The sequence below is a fragment of the Hipposideros armiger genome, unplaced genomic scaffold (genome assembly GCF_001890085.2).
Source record: "Hipposideros armiger isolate ML-2016 unplaced genomic scaffold, ASM189008v1 scaffold_141, whole genome shotgun sequence".
Taxonomy (NCBI): domain Eukaryota; kingdom Metazoa; phylum Chordata; class Mammalia; order Chiroptera; family Hipposideridae; genus Hipposideros; species Hipposideros armiger.
Genome location: NW_017731491.1, coordinates 2,450,239 through 2,467,402, shown reverse-complemented (window position 1 = coordinate 2,467,402; position 17,164 = coordinate 2,450,239). Strand labels below are relative to the sequence as shown.

Here is a 17,164-nt window from a genome sequence, read left to right as displayed (position 1 = left end):
TCCCCTCCCCTCCCCTCCCTTCCCTTCCCCTCTCCTCTCCTCATCTTTTCTCAGGACACTTGTCATTGGATTTTGTGTTCACCCTAATTCAAGAAGATCTCATCTCAAGATCCTTAACATAATTAACAACTGCAAAGATCCTCTTTCCAAATAAAGTCACACTTACAGGTTCTATTAGACCTACCTTTTGGGGAGTCACCATTCAACCCACTATGACAGCCAAAGCCATCTGGAGAACTGCTCCCAGGGCAACGCCTTCTCCCATTGGACCCTCTGCCTGCCCTTGAGGCACTTGTGATTTTGGCTCTGTAAACAAAGCCACGGGAACACTGAACCTTTACTTAAAGTCAGGCCCACATCTTTCAAAAACATTTCCCCATCTCAGAGTGTCACTCAGCCCCAAGGACCTTCTCTCCGAGGCAGTTTCTAAGATGGCAGGCACCTGCACAGCACCTGGCCCACAAAGCATCCCAGGGACCCAAAAGTAAGGCATTAGGACAAACACTGAAGCCAGAATGTTCTTCCTCAGGTCTGTCTTCACCCAAAGCTCTGAGGTAGCAAGGGCCAAGCACAGGCTTCCTCTGCTTCAGGGGCTCTGCAAACGTTTACAAGCCTTTTCTTAATGGACACGGATGGAAGCTCATGATGTTCTAAAGTGACCGATCATGTCATTGGTCATTCTGATAATTAGAAAACACTTTCTTGGGTTGAGTCAAAACTGACCTACTTGTAATGCCGGCCACCCACTATCCCAAACTGGCCTTTGGGAGTTCTAGAAATGAAGATCACCACCAGGCTCCCAGAAACTGCCTTATTCTAATCAACTAAGGGGATGAAAATATCCCTCCAGAGGTCACAGGGCACTGGCAGCTGGACCACACAAACCAAAGGAATTTTGGTCCTTCCACAAGCATGGATAGCAACCATCACTGTGATTTTTTTTTTTTTTTTAGCTGAGCCATCCTGTCACCTGTTGGCAGCTCAGCGGCAGCTCAGCTCAGGTTGGGTCAGGAAGCGAACTGCTGTTGCTCAGAGCTTGCACTCTTGAGCAAGCTCTTACCCAACTGAGCCACTCGGCCGGCCCTTACTGTGATTTTTAAATTAAGCCCCACTATATGCTAGATGCTGCATGTATATTATTTCTAATTCTCACAACAGGCCTAAAAGGCATGTGTTATTAACATCTGTGCTTTATACATGAGGAAACGAATTCTGAGGTCAGATAAGTGGAAGATGTGGGATTCAAACCCAGATCTGTCTGACCAGTGTCCTCATATTGGCTCCCCTCCATACTGCCTCTCTCATGGGGGAAGGATCAGGCCACTTCTTGTGCCTGGGGGCTGGAAAGTGGGGAAAGGATGAAAGTCCTCAAGGGAAGGTGAGGATGAAGCAGAAACTCCAGTTTCACATCTAAACCAAGCAATAATATTTTATTTCAATTTCCCTGAGCATATAGTTCAGTTATACTCAGAAAAAAAACAACAAAAAACCCAACACAACTGATGCTGGAGAAACATCAAGTATTACATTTCAGTGGATGTGTACAGAGCAATCAAAATGTTGAACATCTCCAAACAGATGCAAACCTTCACCACAGCCTCTTCCAGAGGCACATCGCTGAGATTGAGAAAGAGGAGCTCACGTTGCCAGCTCAGCTGATTTTTCTAGAGCATAAGTGCTGTACCTCCACAGTCTGGTTCACCCAGAGGAAAAAACATAATTACTCCTTGCACACTTATGGAATGTTGTATGCTTTCTCTTTCCCACGTATCGCTGCATTTGATCCTTACTTCTGCCCTCTAAGGTGGGGGGCAGATGTTACCCTCACTGCAAAGGTAAAGACAACAGGAGGTGATGTGAGCTGCCCCATGGGAGACCCCAGGGGGATGCAGGACAGCAATCAGGTCCCCTTTTTCTTTACTATCCTCCTTGTAGGAGCCCTACTGTCCTTTTGCGAGCTTCAGAGTCCTAGGAAAGATATAACAAATCGAGGTCCCACCAAAGAGTTGGGATGGGAGGAGGAAAAATGGGATAGGGAGAAGAAGGTCTATGGCAAGACCCAGGAAGAGGAACTGTGATCATTAAAACCATGGTGATGTCCAGTCAGAGACTTGATGACAGCTTCCACTAGGAACACGGATGGGAGCAAGGATGCCCAAGCTCCTTCAAGGAGATAAGACCAGAAATCTCTTCAAATTAAATGTTCTTCCCACTTACAAGAGCTTTACCTTGGGACCATGAGCTTGCCCTCAGCAATGACAGTGATAGCCTCGGAGAGGCTGGCAGTACCATGTCCCCTGTGGTAGGCCTGTGACCAGAAGAGATCATAGATGTAGGCGGCTTCTCCGAGGTCATATTGTCTAATGAATTAAGGTGAACAGCGAAACAGAGAAAGAAAGGGCGCTGAACTTTACTGTGCTACCACTTAGCTTCTAAGTAAATACTTTGGGGATTGCCTCATTTGGTCTTTAAAATGCCAGCAGTTCCAGTGACCGACAAGTTGACAGCAGCTGACAGGCCTTCGGAATACATGAGCGGGCCCATGCTTCCTTCAGAGTCAGATTGGTCTTTGCCTATGCAAAACCTCAGGACACAGAAAAGCTGAACAGTCACACTTCAGAACGTTCTGTTGGCTTAATAGTTCCCACCCAGAAGGGCACTGGCTCGGGCAGCTATGGACATCCAGAACTTGGCCCTTTCTCACTGGGGTCTGGGAGAGCGCTCCTTGCAGAGTTCCCAATAGCCCACACTTCTATTTGCGGGGGGCCACTCTGGTCCCGTACAAGGAAAAAGGAAAAATTGAACTTTACATGGTCATTTTTGTTACAGTACAAAGCCTTGAAATGATCACAAAAAGAAAAATAGAAAAATATGTCTCCTAAAAAGTGCTGAGGCAAATTATTATAGCAACCGAATCCTAAAAAGAATTTTCAAGTAAAAATATGGCTCATGTGAAGTTGTTATGGCAACTGACATTTAAAAGTAACTGGATTTGGGCAAGTTTCTTCCTCCACCCTTCCTGCAAAGTCTTATAGGAACTTCATGCTAAAATTATACTTTAATTTTAATTAGTCAAATAGGTCATAAATATAGCTTATTCCCAAATCCTTACAATTTCTACCCTGCAAGCAGCTGATCTACTAATGAGAAAATATTTCTATAAAAACGCACTTACCATTAAAAAATCCGATCTTATATTTTTCTAATATAATTTATCAATTTAAACACATTGCATAATGTGATATTCTGTAGCATTCCATTAAAATGATAAATAGCAGTGAGGGGGGGGGGGAACCCAAGAGATTAAGCGTATTGCTAGCAGTCAGTGTAACTGTATTTAAATAACCCGGGCCACTGCTGAGGAAAACGCACTGTTCCCTTCCTCAAATATAGTCTAAACTGAGCCGCATATCCCCGACTGAAAGGGTATTAATAGGACAGAAGAAGGGGGGCAATAAGAAATGACAGGCAACTTCAGAAGAAATAAAATTTCTATTAGGCTTTGTTATAAGATTACATCAAAGCAATTCATATGTTTTAATCTGGGGAGAGAAAAAGCAACTACTTGGGGTTTGTGCCTGGGGGCCACCTCTGTGTATTGAACCAGACAGTTTGCATAATGAACAATTTTCATTCAATCAGGATCTTAGCACAGATAGCTCCCACTCACAGATCCTAGGCACTGGCTCAGTTTTTATTCTCCCAGCTCCCCCTGCTGGAGAAACAGCACTTAATAAGGAGAAAAGGATGAGGGGCAGCTTTTCCAAGCCGCTAAATTTAGGTCCATGAAGTTAGAGACCTGACTGTACACACCCTCCTCCCAAAGCCCAAAGGTCCTCTGTAAGATCCTGGAGGACACCTCCTTTAACAACTCCAGTAGGGAGGCAGGGTGGCTCGAGGGGGTGTGACATGAAAACCTTTACCCTTTACACTGTTGACTGAATTTGGGATTTCAGAAATTGTTGTTTGCATTCTGGGCCAAACACTGGGGAGACTGAAGTTGCTGGAAGGCAGTTTGTCCTGAATGACCGGCTGGGGGGCATGGTCGCTGGTTTAAAATACCACCTGGCATTCCTACCTGGCTAATCATCCTTCAAGTTTCCCAGCTGTCCACGTCTTCATAACATAAAATGGAAAGAAAAAAAAAGCTAACCCAAATGAAAATTGCATTTTCATGCACAATGAAAAACTTAAAAGCTGAACAAATCATTTTGAAAAACTGGCATAGCTGACGTTGGCTTGGAGGAAGGCAAGTCCTGGGCGAGCTGGCTTCGCCAGGACCTGGGGCTACAGCCTAATCCCCCTTTATCCGAGGGTTTAGTTCGGCTCCCGCTGCTCCTCTCGTCGCTGAAGCCGCAGAACTGGCTCCATCCAGAGCGGGGGGGGGGGGGGGGGCCCACTCCCCACCCCTCCGCCAGCTACTTTCCCAGGGGGAGGCCACACGGGGAGGGGGAGTGACAAGAAGCCCTGGGAAGCTGTTTTCAAAAACCTGGGATGATCATTTAAATGTTTAAAATATGCACATGGTAATTCAAAACTAATTACCCTGAGCACATTTGAACATTTATGCCATCATCTCTGGATTCTGCACCACAGCTCACTCTGGTGTTTCCATAAAGTGCTCCAGCGATTTTTAACTTCCAGGCTAAATCAGGCAGCCGCAGGCCCTGCCTCCTGCTCCTGGTTGGCGGAGAGACCTCCTTCTCCCCGACTTCCAGGAGAGGAGGCTGCACCCCATTTCCCAGGAGAGCCACTTGTCATGGTCGTGTAGTTCTGGCAGCTGAACGATGCTTTCATTGCTGTTCATAATTGTCATTTCCATTATTTAATTTAGGTTAAAATGACCTCTCTCCACATCTAGGCCTTTTCTCCTAGTCCCTCCCCGGTTCCCCTTCCTGTCTCAGCACTGTGGCCTCCATTTCCTAATTCATTCAGATGCATCAAAAAGTTGCCTTTACGTTCATTATCTCACTTGGCTATTTCTCCATTTGGGGGTGAATATGGGATATTTTTAGGAAGGCAGAGAGGTTGTAGAATGGCTACATCCAGCAGCTCTCTTGAGAACAGAACTGAAGTGGGCCAACCTGAATGAAGAGTAATCACTGCTGGGCAGGCCGGCCGAGTGGCGCGACGGTTAAGAACTCGCTTGGGATGCCAGAGGGCCCCGGTTCGGATCCCACATATGAGGGCCAGTGACACTGCCCTCTACAGCTAAGATGCTGAACAACAGCTCAACCTGGAGCTGGGCTGCCATGAGTCGCCGGCGACGGCGTGGGCTGCAGCACCTGTGGCAGTGGGTTGCCATGGGCTACCGTATGTAGCCAGCAGCCAGCGTGAGCGGCCAGCAGCCGCAGTGAGCGGTCGTCCAGAAGCCGGCGACTGATCTGCCTCGCCAGAGAAGAGCGCGATGATGGTGCCAACTTGGGCCAGTGAAGCGACATCCTCCACAACTAGATTGAAGAACAAAACGACAGCAACTTGTCTGTTCCCCTTACCCCAATTCCCCAGCACTGTTCCTATCTCCCTAATTCCCCAATAAAAATCTTTAAAAAAAAAAAAAAGAGCAATCACTGCTGAGCATATCACTGTGGCCAAGGGCATATTATATGCACACGGCACATGCGTGTGCATGCACACGCCATACACGTGCACACACGCCTCACACACAGAGCAAACGCTGCTTACAGACTGGGTTAATTAGACATAGGCCCGTCCTGAAGCAAATCCATTTCCCCACTTTCCAGAATATAATGAGTTCTCTTCCTTTGGGGGTACTAAACCAGCACGCCAATAGCTAAGAGACAGAGAAGGGTGATGCTGTGGCCGAAATAACTTTGACTTCCCAAGTTTATCCAAGGACATTGACCTCGGGCTGGGGAGCTGGAATTGAAAGAGACATAATTTTGGAGTCAAGAAATTAGCACTGGCTTATAAACATGCTCCAGGAAACAGAGGCGTGATGGCTGGCTCCTTGAAGATGCCAGGGGCAGGTTTTAAGACGTTTAGGAATAGGAAACTGGGTTAGATTCCCACAGCCCGCTGAAGGTTGATAGAGTGATATTACTGGGTTTAACTAGAGCCATTAAGAGACTCTTCATTATCCCCACACCACCGCCACCAAAGTTATCACATGAGCCATAATGCAAGAGAGAATTTTCATTCCATCAACAAGAGAGGGAGCCAGTCTATCTTTGTCCAAAGAAAATGAGCAGCCCAGCATGAAGCTTGTGAGGAATTGAGTGTACAACACTCCAATAACATTCCCTGCAGGATTTCCTCAGCTATTTAGTTGGGTAAGCAGAGCAGGCTGCACTGGAACAATCGTCCCAGGTACCTGGCTGGCCAGAATGCCAGCTCTAGGAGCAACGGAAAGGTCAATAAAAGACAAAGGACTCTTGCTGGCACCTGCCTTCCTAAGGGCTTAAGTACTAAGCCCCGTGAAAATCAAGGTCCCAGGCCGCTCTCCTGATGTCTAGCAACCTCATTTATTATTTCTCCATAAGAATCTGCACTTGAACCAAGCTAATTCCCTTGGTATCACCTGCACCGTTTACTTTCTCCCACTCCGGTGCCTAGAGTGTGTGCCAGTCCTTCAACTGGAAATGACTTCCCTTTTCTCCCTGCCAATCCATCTTTGTCACCTTTACAACTCACAAGTTTTGTGACTGCCTCCACCAGATTCTGTCCCCCCATCTCCACTGAACTCCTTTCCCACACCACATACTCCATCTGCTCCGTCTCGCTTTGTTTATGAAGCATTCTTGCGTCTTGAGGGCCTCCCCCTCTCGGATTAAAATTTAGAGAAGGAACTGAGTCTTCTATTTCTTTGGCATTTCTCATGGCATCTCCAATCGGGTTTTCTCATTACAGACACCCACGTTAGACATACTGACCGACCAGTAGTTTTATAGCTGGAGTTAGATCCGTGCATGACCCAGCACACCCCCACACACCAAGCAAAAATTGCACCCCTCATTCAGATGTTCCTGGCATCCTATAACTTGCCCAAAGCCAGATTTATTGCTCCCGCTGAAAAGTGTATCTTCTCTAAGCCTCACTTAAAAGCTACCACTTGGCAGAAGATCAAGTTAGAAGTGCAGGATAGCAGGTGATGGCGAGGGTAGGAGGGGGTGGGGAGAACGGGGTGGAGCTCCGAAGACTACCAGCTCAATATTTAACCTAACTGGTAATTTGCTGTGACAATTATGCCACGAACGGAACACTACTACCATGCAAGAATGTCGCTCTCTAATTAAGAGGGCTCTGCTTTTCCTAGCCGCCTGCACTTTAATAACACACACAAAATGAGACTTGGCTCCAGGAGCTAAAGGTTCTGTTAGGAGGCATGTGCAGCATGCCGCGGTGGCATGCACACCCGCCCGTGAGTGATGCCGCCTGGGTAAGCCTGCTAACACCTCCAATTCTCCCTCAGACCAGAGGAGAGCCATTCAGGCCTCTCACGACAGGAGGCTCATCTGACTGACAGGCATCTTCCCTGAACGCCTGTGCGTGCCTCTACTGCAAATCCACACGCTTTCCCACAGCACCGTTCTGCAACCAGGAAGGCTTGGCGTGAGTTTGATCCTTCAAGAGTAACTTTAATAAGGGTGTTCATAAAAATAAAAGTCCACAGAAACGAATTTTCCTCTTAAAGATGGAAAGGAAGACAGGAACAGGAACACACACACACACACACACACACACACACACACACACACACCCTACCCGCTGGCTGAAAGACAAAAGAATATTAAAATCATAGCTATAAAGGATGTTGCCATCTTCTAAATTGACTGCTAGATTCATGGAACGTGGCTAAGCAAGACAAACCGTTTTCTGCTTAATTAGTGGCTCCTTTATGGAAGGTTTGCTGCCTGAAGAGAACCCATTAGAGGAGGAGAGCTCATTTACAGAGATGCACCTTCTAAAGCTATTCGAATTTTAAATAAATAGTGGAGAAGGAAATTGGTGGTGGAGGTGGGAATAGGGGTGCTATGGAGGTAGAAAAGCTTCTACAAGAGACGAGCTTTGCATTCCAAGCAGAGTGCTGGGGAGATCAGCTTTCCTAGGCAAACACAGAAACCTCTAAAATTTTAGGCCAATAGAAATGACCTCTGTACCATGGCTGACTGAAGATATAAATAAACTTCAACATGAACAGCAGTGTCAACTGTGAGAGGAGAGATGAGAGTCCAATTGGGGCTTATTTTTTAAAAGTCCAGGTTGTTCTGACTTCCATTTCAGGGAGGGCATTCATGAGCTTAAAGCTGCTGCTCCCCGCAGTGAGGCCCCCACCCCTTGCCAGGCACCAGCCCCTGGGTTACCTAACCATTGAGAGGCAGCTGCACCACACATGAGTTAAATATAGGCTGAGTTGTCTACATTTTACAAGCACCAAGAGTGTTATCTGAGGAAGCTGTCACTTTTAATGACAGCGCAAACTTCCAATTACCAACTGGGTAATACACTAGGGAGCAGGGGTGATTGCATAAGGATGGCTCACAATTATTAAAAGTTTACATGATGACTTTTGAATTGGGTATAAATATTTCTCACAAGGCAGGTGGGATTGTTTTTCACATGGTCTATATTGAAGGCTGAAAAAAACATTTTATTGAAAGTTATGCATTTTGAGATTTATCAACAGCTTAGTCGGGGATGCAAGGTGACAGCCATTTCTTTAAGAGCCTGGCAAAGCTGGAAGGCTGTAAAAATGGCCAGGTGGTTGGTTCAAAGTCTCAAGTACACCTACAAGCTCACTGGCAAGTCACAAACTCAGGACAAGCCCAATGCAAGAGTTAAGGGGTCTGGTAACAGAGAATACAACTGGGTCCTCTTCTACCACCTATGGTCAAACATTCACCCAAGGAGCCCAGTTTTCTTTGGTGCCGGCTACCTAACTTCCGTGGCATCTACATAGCTTTGTCTCTCAGTGGTAAATATAGACTATTATCAGGTGTTGCACACATTCTTCCATTTAGATCAGACACCCCTTGATCTAAGTGAAGGCAACAATTTGTGTGTGTCTTAAATCACCCAACTTTGTGAAAATTTCCCTGATGATTCCAGTCTCCAGTGATCTCTTCATTTACTAAATTTTAATTTTTATTATTTTTTTTATGAAATACACATTTTTTAGAATTAGTTTCAGCTGTACAACACAGTGCAATAGTTATACTTTTTACCCCTCGAAGTGACAACCCCCCTCCCCCAATCCACCACCCCATTTCCCCCCAATATCATACATATCTATTACAAATCCCTTGACTCCACTCCCACACTATACTCCACGTCCCATGACTATATAGTTGTAGTTGACATACAATATTATACAACATCAGCTTCAGGTGTACAGTGCAGTGATCAAGCCTCTTCCCCATCCGTGATGCAAGAATGTGACCTAAATTTTAATTTAATTGTGATTTTACTACCTAGCTGTGAGCCTTGCTCCAAATAGACCAGTTCTTGGGGACAAGGTATAATGATTTAAAATCACCTAGAAAGAGGGGAGAACGGGTGATCAATGAAGACAAGTGCTACATGCCTGAAACTAATAAAAAAAAAGACAAGTGCTACATTTCTCAATGACTTAACAAAACCACTATCACAAATGTAATTAAAAGATTTAATGATCATTAACAAACAGATTTAGATAAAGAATCTAAAGGTTGATTTCTAAAGCAAATGAAATGTGTTCTCAAGAGGCCATTTCTGCTACACTAGCAGAAAACAAGTTCTGGCCTCTTCATGTGCACAACCCCATCGTGGGGTAGGTGGGACAAACCACTTATGGCTCCAAAGCCTTCTTTTTCCATCTCCTCCCCACATTAGCCCACCTACTTTTGCTCCAGAGGATTCTAGGGCCTGCTCACATTACCTGCCAGCCCTTGATGGTGTACAGCATTACCGGAGTTATCACTAGACTAAGGCAAAGGAAAGCAATCAGAGAACCTAAGAGAACAAGAAAAGGGGGCATACATTTTCACAGTGCCACAAAGAATGCATGCTTAGCCCCATCAAGAGCTGAGCTTAGGATAACAATTAGAAAGTATAAGCATCCAGCGAAAGTGAATTGGCTCAATACATTTACACATCCATATAGCCAAATATCAATTAAAATTATGCAGATCTTTTTTCATTGAAATAGAAAAGATGTCCATGCTAGGAGAAAAGTATGCATAGTATAATTCCATTTTTTATTGAAACTATACTTATATGCATAGAAAAAAGTAGTCAGCTACACAAATGGGTCTTGCTGACTGGTGGGATATGGGATTTTTTTTATCTGCAGGTCACTTTTTTACAACGAACATGAATTACTCACATAAGAAATAATCGATGATCCAGAGTCCCCATTTCTTTCCTTTTTTTTTAACAGACATTAACAATACTTAACATCAGCTTAATAATAAAATATACTCACTCAGTAAAAGTGTTCATACCGCCAGAACTCTACCAACAGAGTGGACTGTAAATCTAAGAGCTAACCAACCACATAAAAAGGTGGTGGTAGGGGTGAGGGTAGGGAAGAAATCCTCTCTTTGAGATAAGGAAACAATCAATTTACCGGGGGAGTAGTGGCCTTCTAACAAGTGAAAAGGAAAGGAGACCAAACAACCTGTTCCATTTTCTATAAATAAAACCTTGGAAGGCGTATCGCCAAAGAAACACAAGTCAATATAAACCTTTATGTACTGGGCTGCCAAAGTTCACTTTTTGACAGTATATTAATTATGTAGTCAATAACCATGGGTTTCATTAGTGTATTAAATACCACGATCAATATTATTTATCCTTTTCGAAGATAGGCCGCTGGGGGGAGGGAGAAAGTGGGGGAGGGGAAATTTTTGACCCTGCAGTTCAAATAAGTCAGAACAGCACGCTAGAGATTCACAAAGCTTTAATGGAAAGCATAAAACACCAAAAGTATGGACAGAAATCAGATTATTATCCCCTTTTTTTTTTCTTGCCTTCTTCACAATGAAACTGGAGGGAATCCAAGAACCGTTTAAAATAAAGGCGAAATGATTAGGTTTTTTTTTCCTAATTGCTTAATGCTGATGTCATGGCGGACACAAAATGAACATTGATCTCTTAAGTGAAAGATGAGAAATAGAACAACATGAACAGCTTTTTGAGGTACGCTATATCCAAGAGAATTCTAAGAGCTGTGGGCCAGAATCTATTTAGGCAATCCTCAGGGACTTAAATCTCTTCAAAGCATCACAGTGGAGCCAATTTCTGATGCTTCTCTACTGGTGATCCGATTTTTTGTAGGGAAATCTGCTAAACATCCTCCCTAGAGGGAGCCGCCCTCCATCAGGACACCCCTCCCTGCTCCCTCGTGGATTTCTAATCACATCCATGTAGATATGCTGGTTCCATCACATGGTCGTCACAAGAGTATGGTGACTGGTACAATCTCTCGAGACGCACGTGCATCACAGTAACACTGCTAGTCATTTCTCCTCATGGGGTAGACAGATAGACATATGGGGAGAGAGGGAACGCTGTGAGTGGTAGATACAAGACTGGTTACTGGGCTGGCCAAGTGGCACGTTGGTTAAGAGTTGGCTTGGGATGCCAGCTCAGAGCAGTAGGACCCCGGTTCGGATCCCACATGAGGGCCAGTGATGCTGCGCCCTCTAAAGCTAAGATGGTGAACAACAGCTTGACTTGGAGCGGGGCTGTCGTGAGTCGTCGGCGACAGCATAGGCTGCAGTGGGGCTGGCCGGCAGCTGACGTGTGCTTTCGTGAGCTGCCGTGGGCAGCTGTCCAATGGCCGGCGAGCAACTGCCTCACCCGGGAAGAGCATGCTGATAATACCAACATGGGCTAGTGAAGCGACATCCTCCACTAGACTGAAGAATGAAAGGACAGTAACTTGTCTGTTCCCCTCCCCTAATTCCCCAATAAAATCTTATTAAAAAAAAAAAAAGAGACTGGTTACGGGACTGGAAGCTAGACTCCCACATTTAAACCACCATTTGTCAACCCAGAATAGTGTTTAAGACTATAATTTTCTAGTCAATGCTTTACAAGTATAAGCAAGGTCAGACAGAAAAGAACTTCCACAAAAATCGGTAAGGCCTTGACCAGAAAATCAAGTACAGCCTAGTGACCATCTTCTGATATTAGAATGTATCCAAAACAATTAGTGGCCTGAGAAAAAGACCCTCTCTGTCTGTTCTGGGCAATGGAAGCCATCCTGCCTAGAGCTGGCTGGTTCCTCCCAAAAGAGGGGGCGCTAAGGATGCAAATGGACAGATCGTGACTCTACCGCTCCACAGAGGGCTTCTGCATGCAGCGCTTCCACAAATCAAAACCCAGGTCCTACCACTGACGGCTGCCTACAATGCTGCCTGGGTACTTGCAGAAGATGTGCAGCAAATGCCAAGCGGTGGGTTGCAGCAACCGGATAGATAATTAATATGATTAGGAACACACAGAGCAAGCATGCACTTGCTGACTGAAAAGCCCAGTAGTATAATTACTGTTTTCTTACCAGCTCACTGTCTGTACACATTTCAAAGCCTGGTTGGTGTTAGACTGCTGTGTAAACATCAATAAAATCCCAAAGTGCCAGATCATCAGCATTCTTCAGCACAGTGGCTTTTTGTTTTTAGTGTTTTCATTCTTTTAAAGATGCATTTCAGGGTTGCAGACATTAGGAAGAATGATCTCCGTGCCTTGGACTAATCTCCGAGTTTGTAATGAGTTAACATCTCCCCCAAGTGAATATTTATTATGAAGGCTAATTAATTGCTTTCCAGTTACAAGAACCCTCTGCATTCAAAGAAAGTAGGATTCACGTGCAAAGAATATACTGTTTATTAAGACAAAGCAAGGGAAAAAAAAGGCTTCTTCCTTCAAAGTCCCTCCTATTAACACAGCTTTAATCAAGAAATGAATCACAAATGCAAGAAATATGTACAGGTAGAGAAAGTATACATTCACCAACCCAAATGCAACATTAATTGAAGTGAAAACTAAAGCAATGCTTTGTAGTTGCCTGGAAGTCCCCAGGGGACAGACAGCAAGTCAATGCTTATCAGCCTTCCTCAGAAGAGACAATTTTGATTAATATCAGGCCCATCTGACTTGGTCTATTAAACCCTGGAGGAAGGATATTCTTCAGATATAAAAGATATGTCTTTGATTAATAATTCTCCCCTTTTGCCATTCCAAGCATGAACAACTATGTGGCACCTCTAGAAAGAGAGCCTTTGAACTCTAGGAAGGCACGCTTACTAAAATACCAGGTTCTGCACAACCACTTCTCGGCTCGCCCTCCTGAGAAGGAACCCAAGTTGTGAAGGTGTCACCACTGGAGAAGCAGAAACCCTCGTTACATAATTTATTTTACTGTCTGCAGATTTAGGGTCAATCACTTGTGACATAATTCCTGCTTGACGATAATGACACCTTAATAAAACCGACAAAAGCCCGAAGACGAAGGAAGTGAGTGGTACTACACTACCCGCCGGTAAGCCCTGTGGTCTGACTGTTAACACCGCAGTCATCTGAGTATATTCTCCTTTGCTTACCAGTGGGGTCCAAGACACACATAAGAGAGGAAATTGCTTAGTCCGCCATAAAGAGGCGCTAGGCACTGCGTAGCTAATGTGAAATTGTCACACGGGGTGAGAAGAGATCAGTTTCATTTCAGCTCTTTATTTTCAAACATCTGCCCAATCACCACTGCTCTTTTCACATTGCTGCGTTTCTCCTGATGTTCATGATCAGCCTTTTGCCAAATTCTCTGTAGTCCACAGGCTTCACGTCCATCACTGTGGCCTTAATTCGAGACTCGTCCTTTGAGAAGAGAAAAGCAGTTTTGTGAACACAGGGAAGCCCGTGGCACGAAGCAGTGATGACAGCCAGCCCCCCTTTGCCTCAATGACGCCAGGAGAAAATACAAACATGTGCTGGATTCAGAGTTCAGAAATTTAATAAAGAATTCTAAGAAATTCTAACAAGTAAGAGCCAAGTCCAGAGTTTCTGGCCCTGGGAGAGTGGACAGAAGCCTCCTGCATCGCAGGCCCCTTCCATTCTCTCCTCATGCTCCCAAGCACTCAGAAACCTAGAATCCAAATGGGGAGGGGGGACCTTCAAGGGCTTATCAAGTTCAATTTATTCTCTTTACAGAGGGGGAAATAGAAACTCTGAGAAGATAAGTGACTTGCCTAAAGCCACACAGCTAGTTCTGAAAGCTGGGTGTGGTGTGAAAGAAAAAGTGGCCGTGGCAGAGGAGAAAGACCTGGTCTGAGTCCCATCTCAGCTCTGCAAGAGGCGACCTCTCTACCACACCGTGTCCTCCCTTGGCCACACCGAGAGGGGACTGAATGACCCTTCAAATCCCTGACCCCACCCTACTCACAGACATTTGACTCCCTATTCATTTAATGCTTTATAAAAATAAACACATCTATCACCAGGTATGAAGATTATGGTCTAGTAATAAAACAGCACGAGTTAACCCTGAAACAAGTGGAGATGTCAGGATTCTCCCTCCTCTTTTATTCATTAGGACTGAACAGAGGCAGAATGGGGTGATGCTCAGAAAGGCTGCAGAGTCTAGCTCCCGGGCTCACACACTTTAGCGGGTTCCGTAATTACTCAACACAGTTATATTTCTAAGCGTGGTTAAGCAAAGCTCTGAGCTTGGACTGCCTGGGTTGGAATCTTAGCTCTGCCATTTGCTAGCCTATGGCTTTAGGCAAGCTACTTATTCTCTGGATGGCGACATTTTTCCTTGGTAAAATGGGGATAACAATAGTTCCTACATATAGGATTTCTGTCAGGATCAAGTGAGATGATTTATGAAAAGTAAAGGGTGCAGAACAGTATCTGACAGATAGTAAATGCTCAATAAATACTGTTTTATTATGACTATACAATTATATGATGTTGTGGGCAATTTAAGGATTTTCAAGGTAATTTTAACTACATGTGGTCTTTGTTTCATATTCTGACTTTAGAACCCCAACCTTGTAGAACATGTAAGTCCACTAGACACATTATTAGTCTCTGTCAGTACACAAATGGAAAAGCCATACAGCATTTTCCCGCCCTCCGGAGATGCCCGACACTGGACAAGACCCTTAACCTTTAAGTCCATTTCCTCTTCTGAAAACGAGGATAATAAATGGTATCTCAGTGATGGGAAGATTCAATGAGTAATACATGTAGGGTGCTTAGCACGGGTCTGGCACACAGTAAGCAATTAACTGACAGTTAATATTGTAATGTTGTTGTGGGTGACACAGAGCACTTTCCCACTGCTAACCCTTCTGCAGCCCCGGTGACCTTACTTACATTGTAGGTCTCTAGTTTGACCCTGATCTTGAATATGAAAGATCGAAAGTTGGCATTCTGGAAAATTTCCTCAAATGCTTGCTCATTCTGCAAAGAGAAATATAAAACTTGAGGCTCGAATACTACTGAACCATTTCAAAATATCTATCAGACTTTTAAAAAGGCTTTGAGAAAAATCTCTCTGAGGAAATTATCACCCCAGTGGTTTGAAATACCCAGGAGTGACTACAGGTGATATTTTACTACATAAAACTGTTTAAGTAGAATTTTATTAAAAATTAAAATACTCCAGCAAGAGCAGTCAAATTTATAGAGACATAAAGTAAAATGGTGGTTGATAGGGACAGGGTCTGGGAAAAGGGAGTTAGTGTTTAATGGGTACAGGGTTTCAGTTTAGGAAGATGAAAAAGTTCTGGAGACGGATGGTGGTGATGGTTGCACAACAATGTGAATGTACTTAACGCCACTGAGCTTACACTTAAAAATGGTTAAAATAAATTTTATGTTATGAATATTTTACCAAAATAAAAAATTTGAAGCACTTCCAGGAAACACATTTCTAAACTTCAAAAGTTTGTGATGAAACAGATCTAAGGCCCAGCATCTTCAATGTAAATTAAGAATTATAAAACCATTCAGTAAAAAGTTCACGCTGTCACATACATTGTTTCAGTCTCAGTATTTACAGCTATTAATTTGGTGAGCAGGTGAAGAAGGCAGGTACAGTGGGCAAGGTTAGGGAAAGTTTAAAAACATGTCCTCTCCCTTTCTCTCACCCCTCAAATACTATTTGATTAAACTTCTTTATTAAAACAAACCCTGGTAAACAGAGCGGGATTAGAGAAAGTGTTTTATATAAATATGCATAAATAAATTTATAGTGATTTTATATAGTTCGTATCAGCTAAGTGTTATCTTTGCAAGCCACATGGAACATGAAAATGGCTGTTACATAAAACTCTTTGTGTAAAGGTTACTTCACACACACAAAATAAGTCCTCTGGGCTTTCAGATATGTAAAGAAAACAATGTGTTAAACCTTCAGAAAATTATATCAGCTGCCATTATTCTTCCAAGATTAGGGAAAGCATGGAGCGCATCCTCCAACAATATCATGGTTCCTGAGGGAAGGGTTTCTGTATGTCCTCATTCACCAGCAGTAAAAACAGTCAAATGTAATAAGCTCATAAAAAAATCCTGAAAGGCTGACTCAAGCCTTAAAATCTGATATGAAAATAGAGGACCAGGCAAAACAGACAAAATATACCATAGTACTTTAAAGTCAATTCCAGTTATTTCTATAAATGGGCTTGTTAGGATTATTTCCAGGGATCTCACAGACAATTTAGAAAAGAAATGGGGACACAGGAACAGAACTGAAGACAGAAAAGAGTCAGAAAAACAAGCCAAAACACATGTCAAATCCCCTTTAATGCTTTTATAAGTATTCTAAACAATTTAGAAGGAATGGGGGGAGAAAACCTTTAGATAGATGTCAATTTGTGTGGCCAGAAAATACAGCTTCTTTACACATTTTGAGCAACTATCTTCCCTACGTTTAGCATAATTAGTAATTTATTCCCTGCATTAAATAAACCTAAAATGTAAAAATAGGAACTTATAAAAATGAAATGGATAAAGTTAATTTATGAAAGTTACTTCGTAAGAATTGCATCTGACCACCTGAAACAGCAAGTACCTTATATGTGACTTTAAATCAGGATTTGGCTCAACTTTTCAGGAAGGTGTTTATTATGTTTAAAAGGCACACTTAGGGATGGCCGAGTGGCTCAGTTGGTTAAGAGCTCGCTCAAGAGTGCAAGCTCTGAGCAACAGCAGTTCGAGT

General features: G+C 43.7%; 1 protein-coding gene across 1 annotated transcript in view; it reads right to left on the bottom strand.

Moving 5' to 3' along the window:
* Positions 1-12,807: 12,807 nt before the first annotated feature.
* Positions 12,808-17,164, bottom strand: part of RPA1 (replication protein A1) — a 61,485-nt gene continuing 57,128 nt past the window's right edge. The window contains exons 16-17 of the mRNA XM_019650551.1: positions 15,319-15,405; positions 12,808-13,815 (exon numbers count right to left, since the gene is read on the bottom strand). Coding sequence (XP_019506096.1) covers positions 13,711-13,815; positions 15,319-15,405 — 192 coding nt within the window. The 3' untranslated portion in view covers positions 12,808-13,710. The remainder of the gene's footprint in view (positions 13,816-15,318; positions 15,406-17,164) is intronic.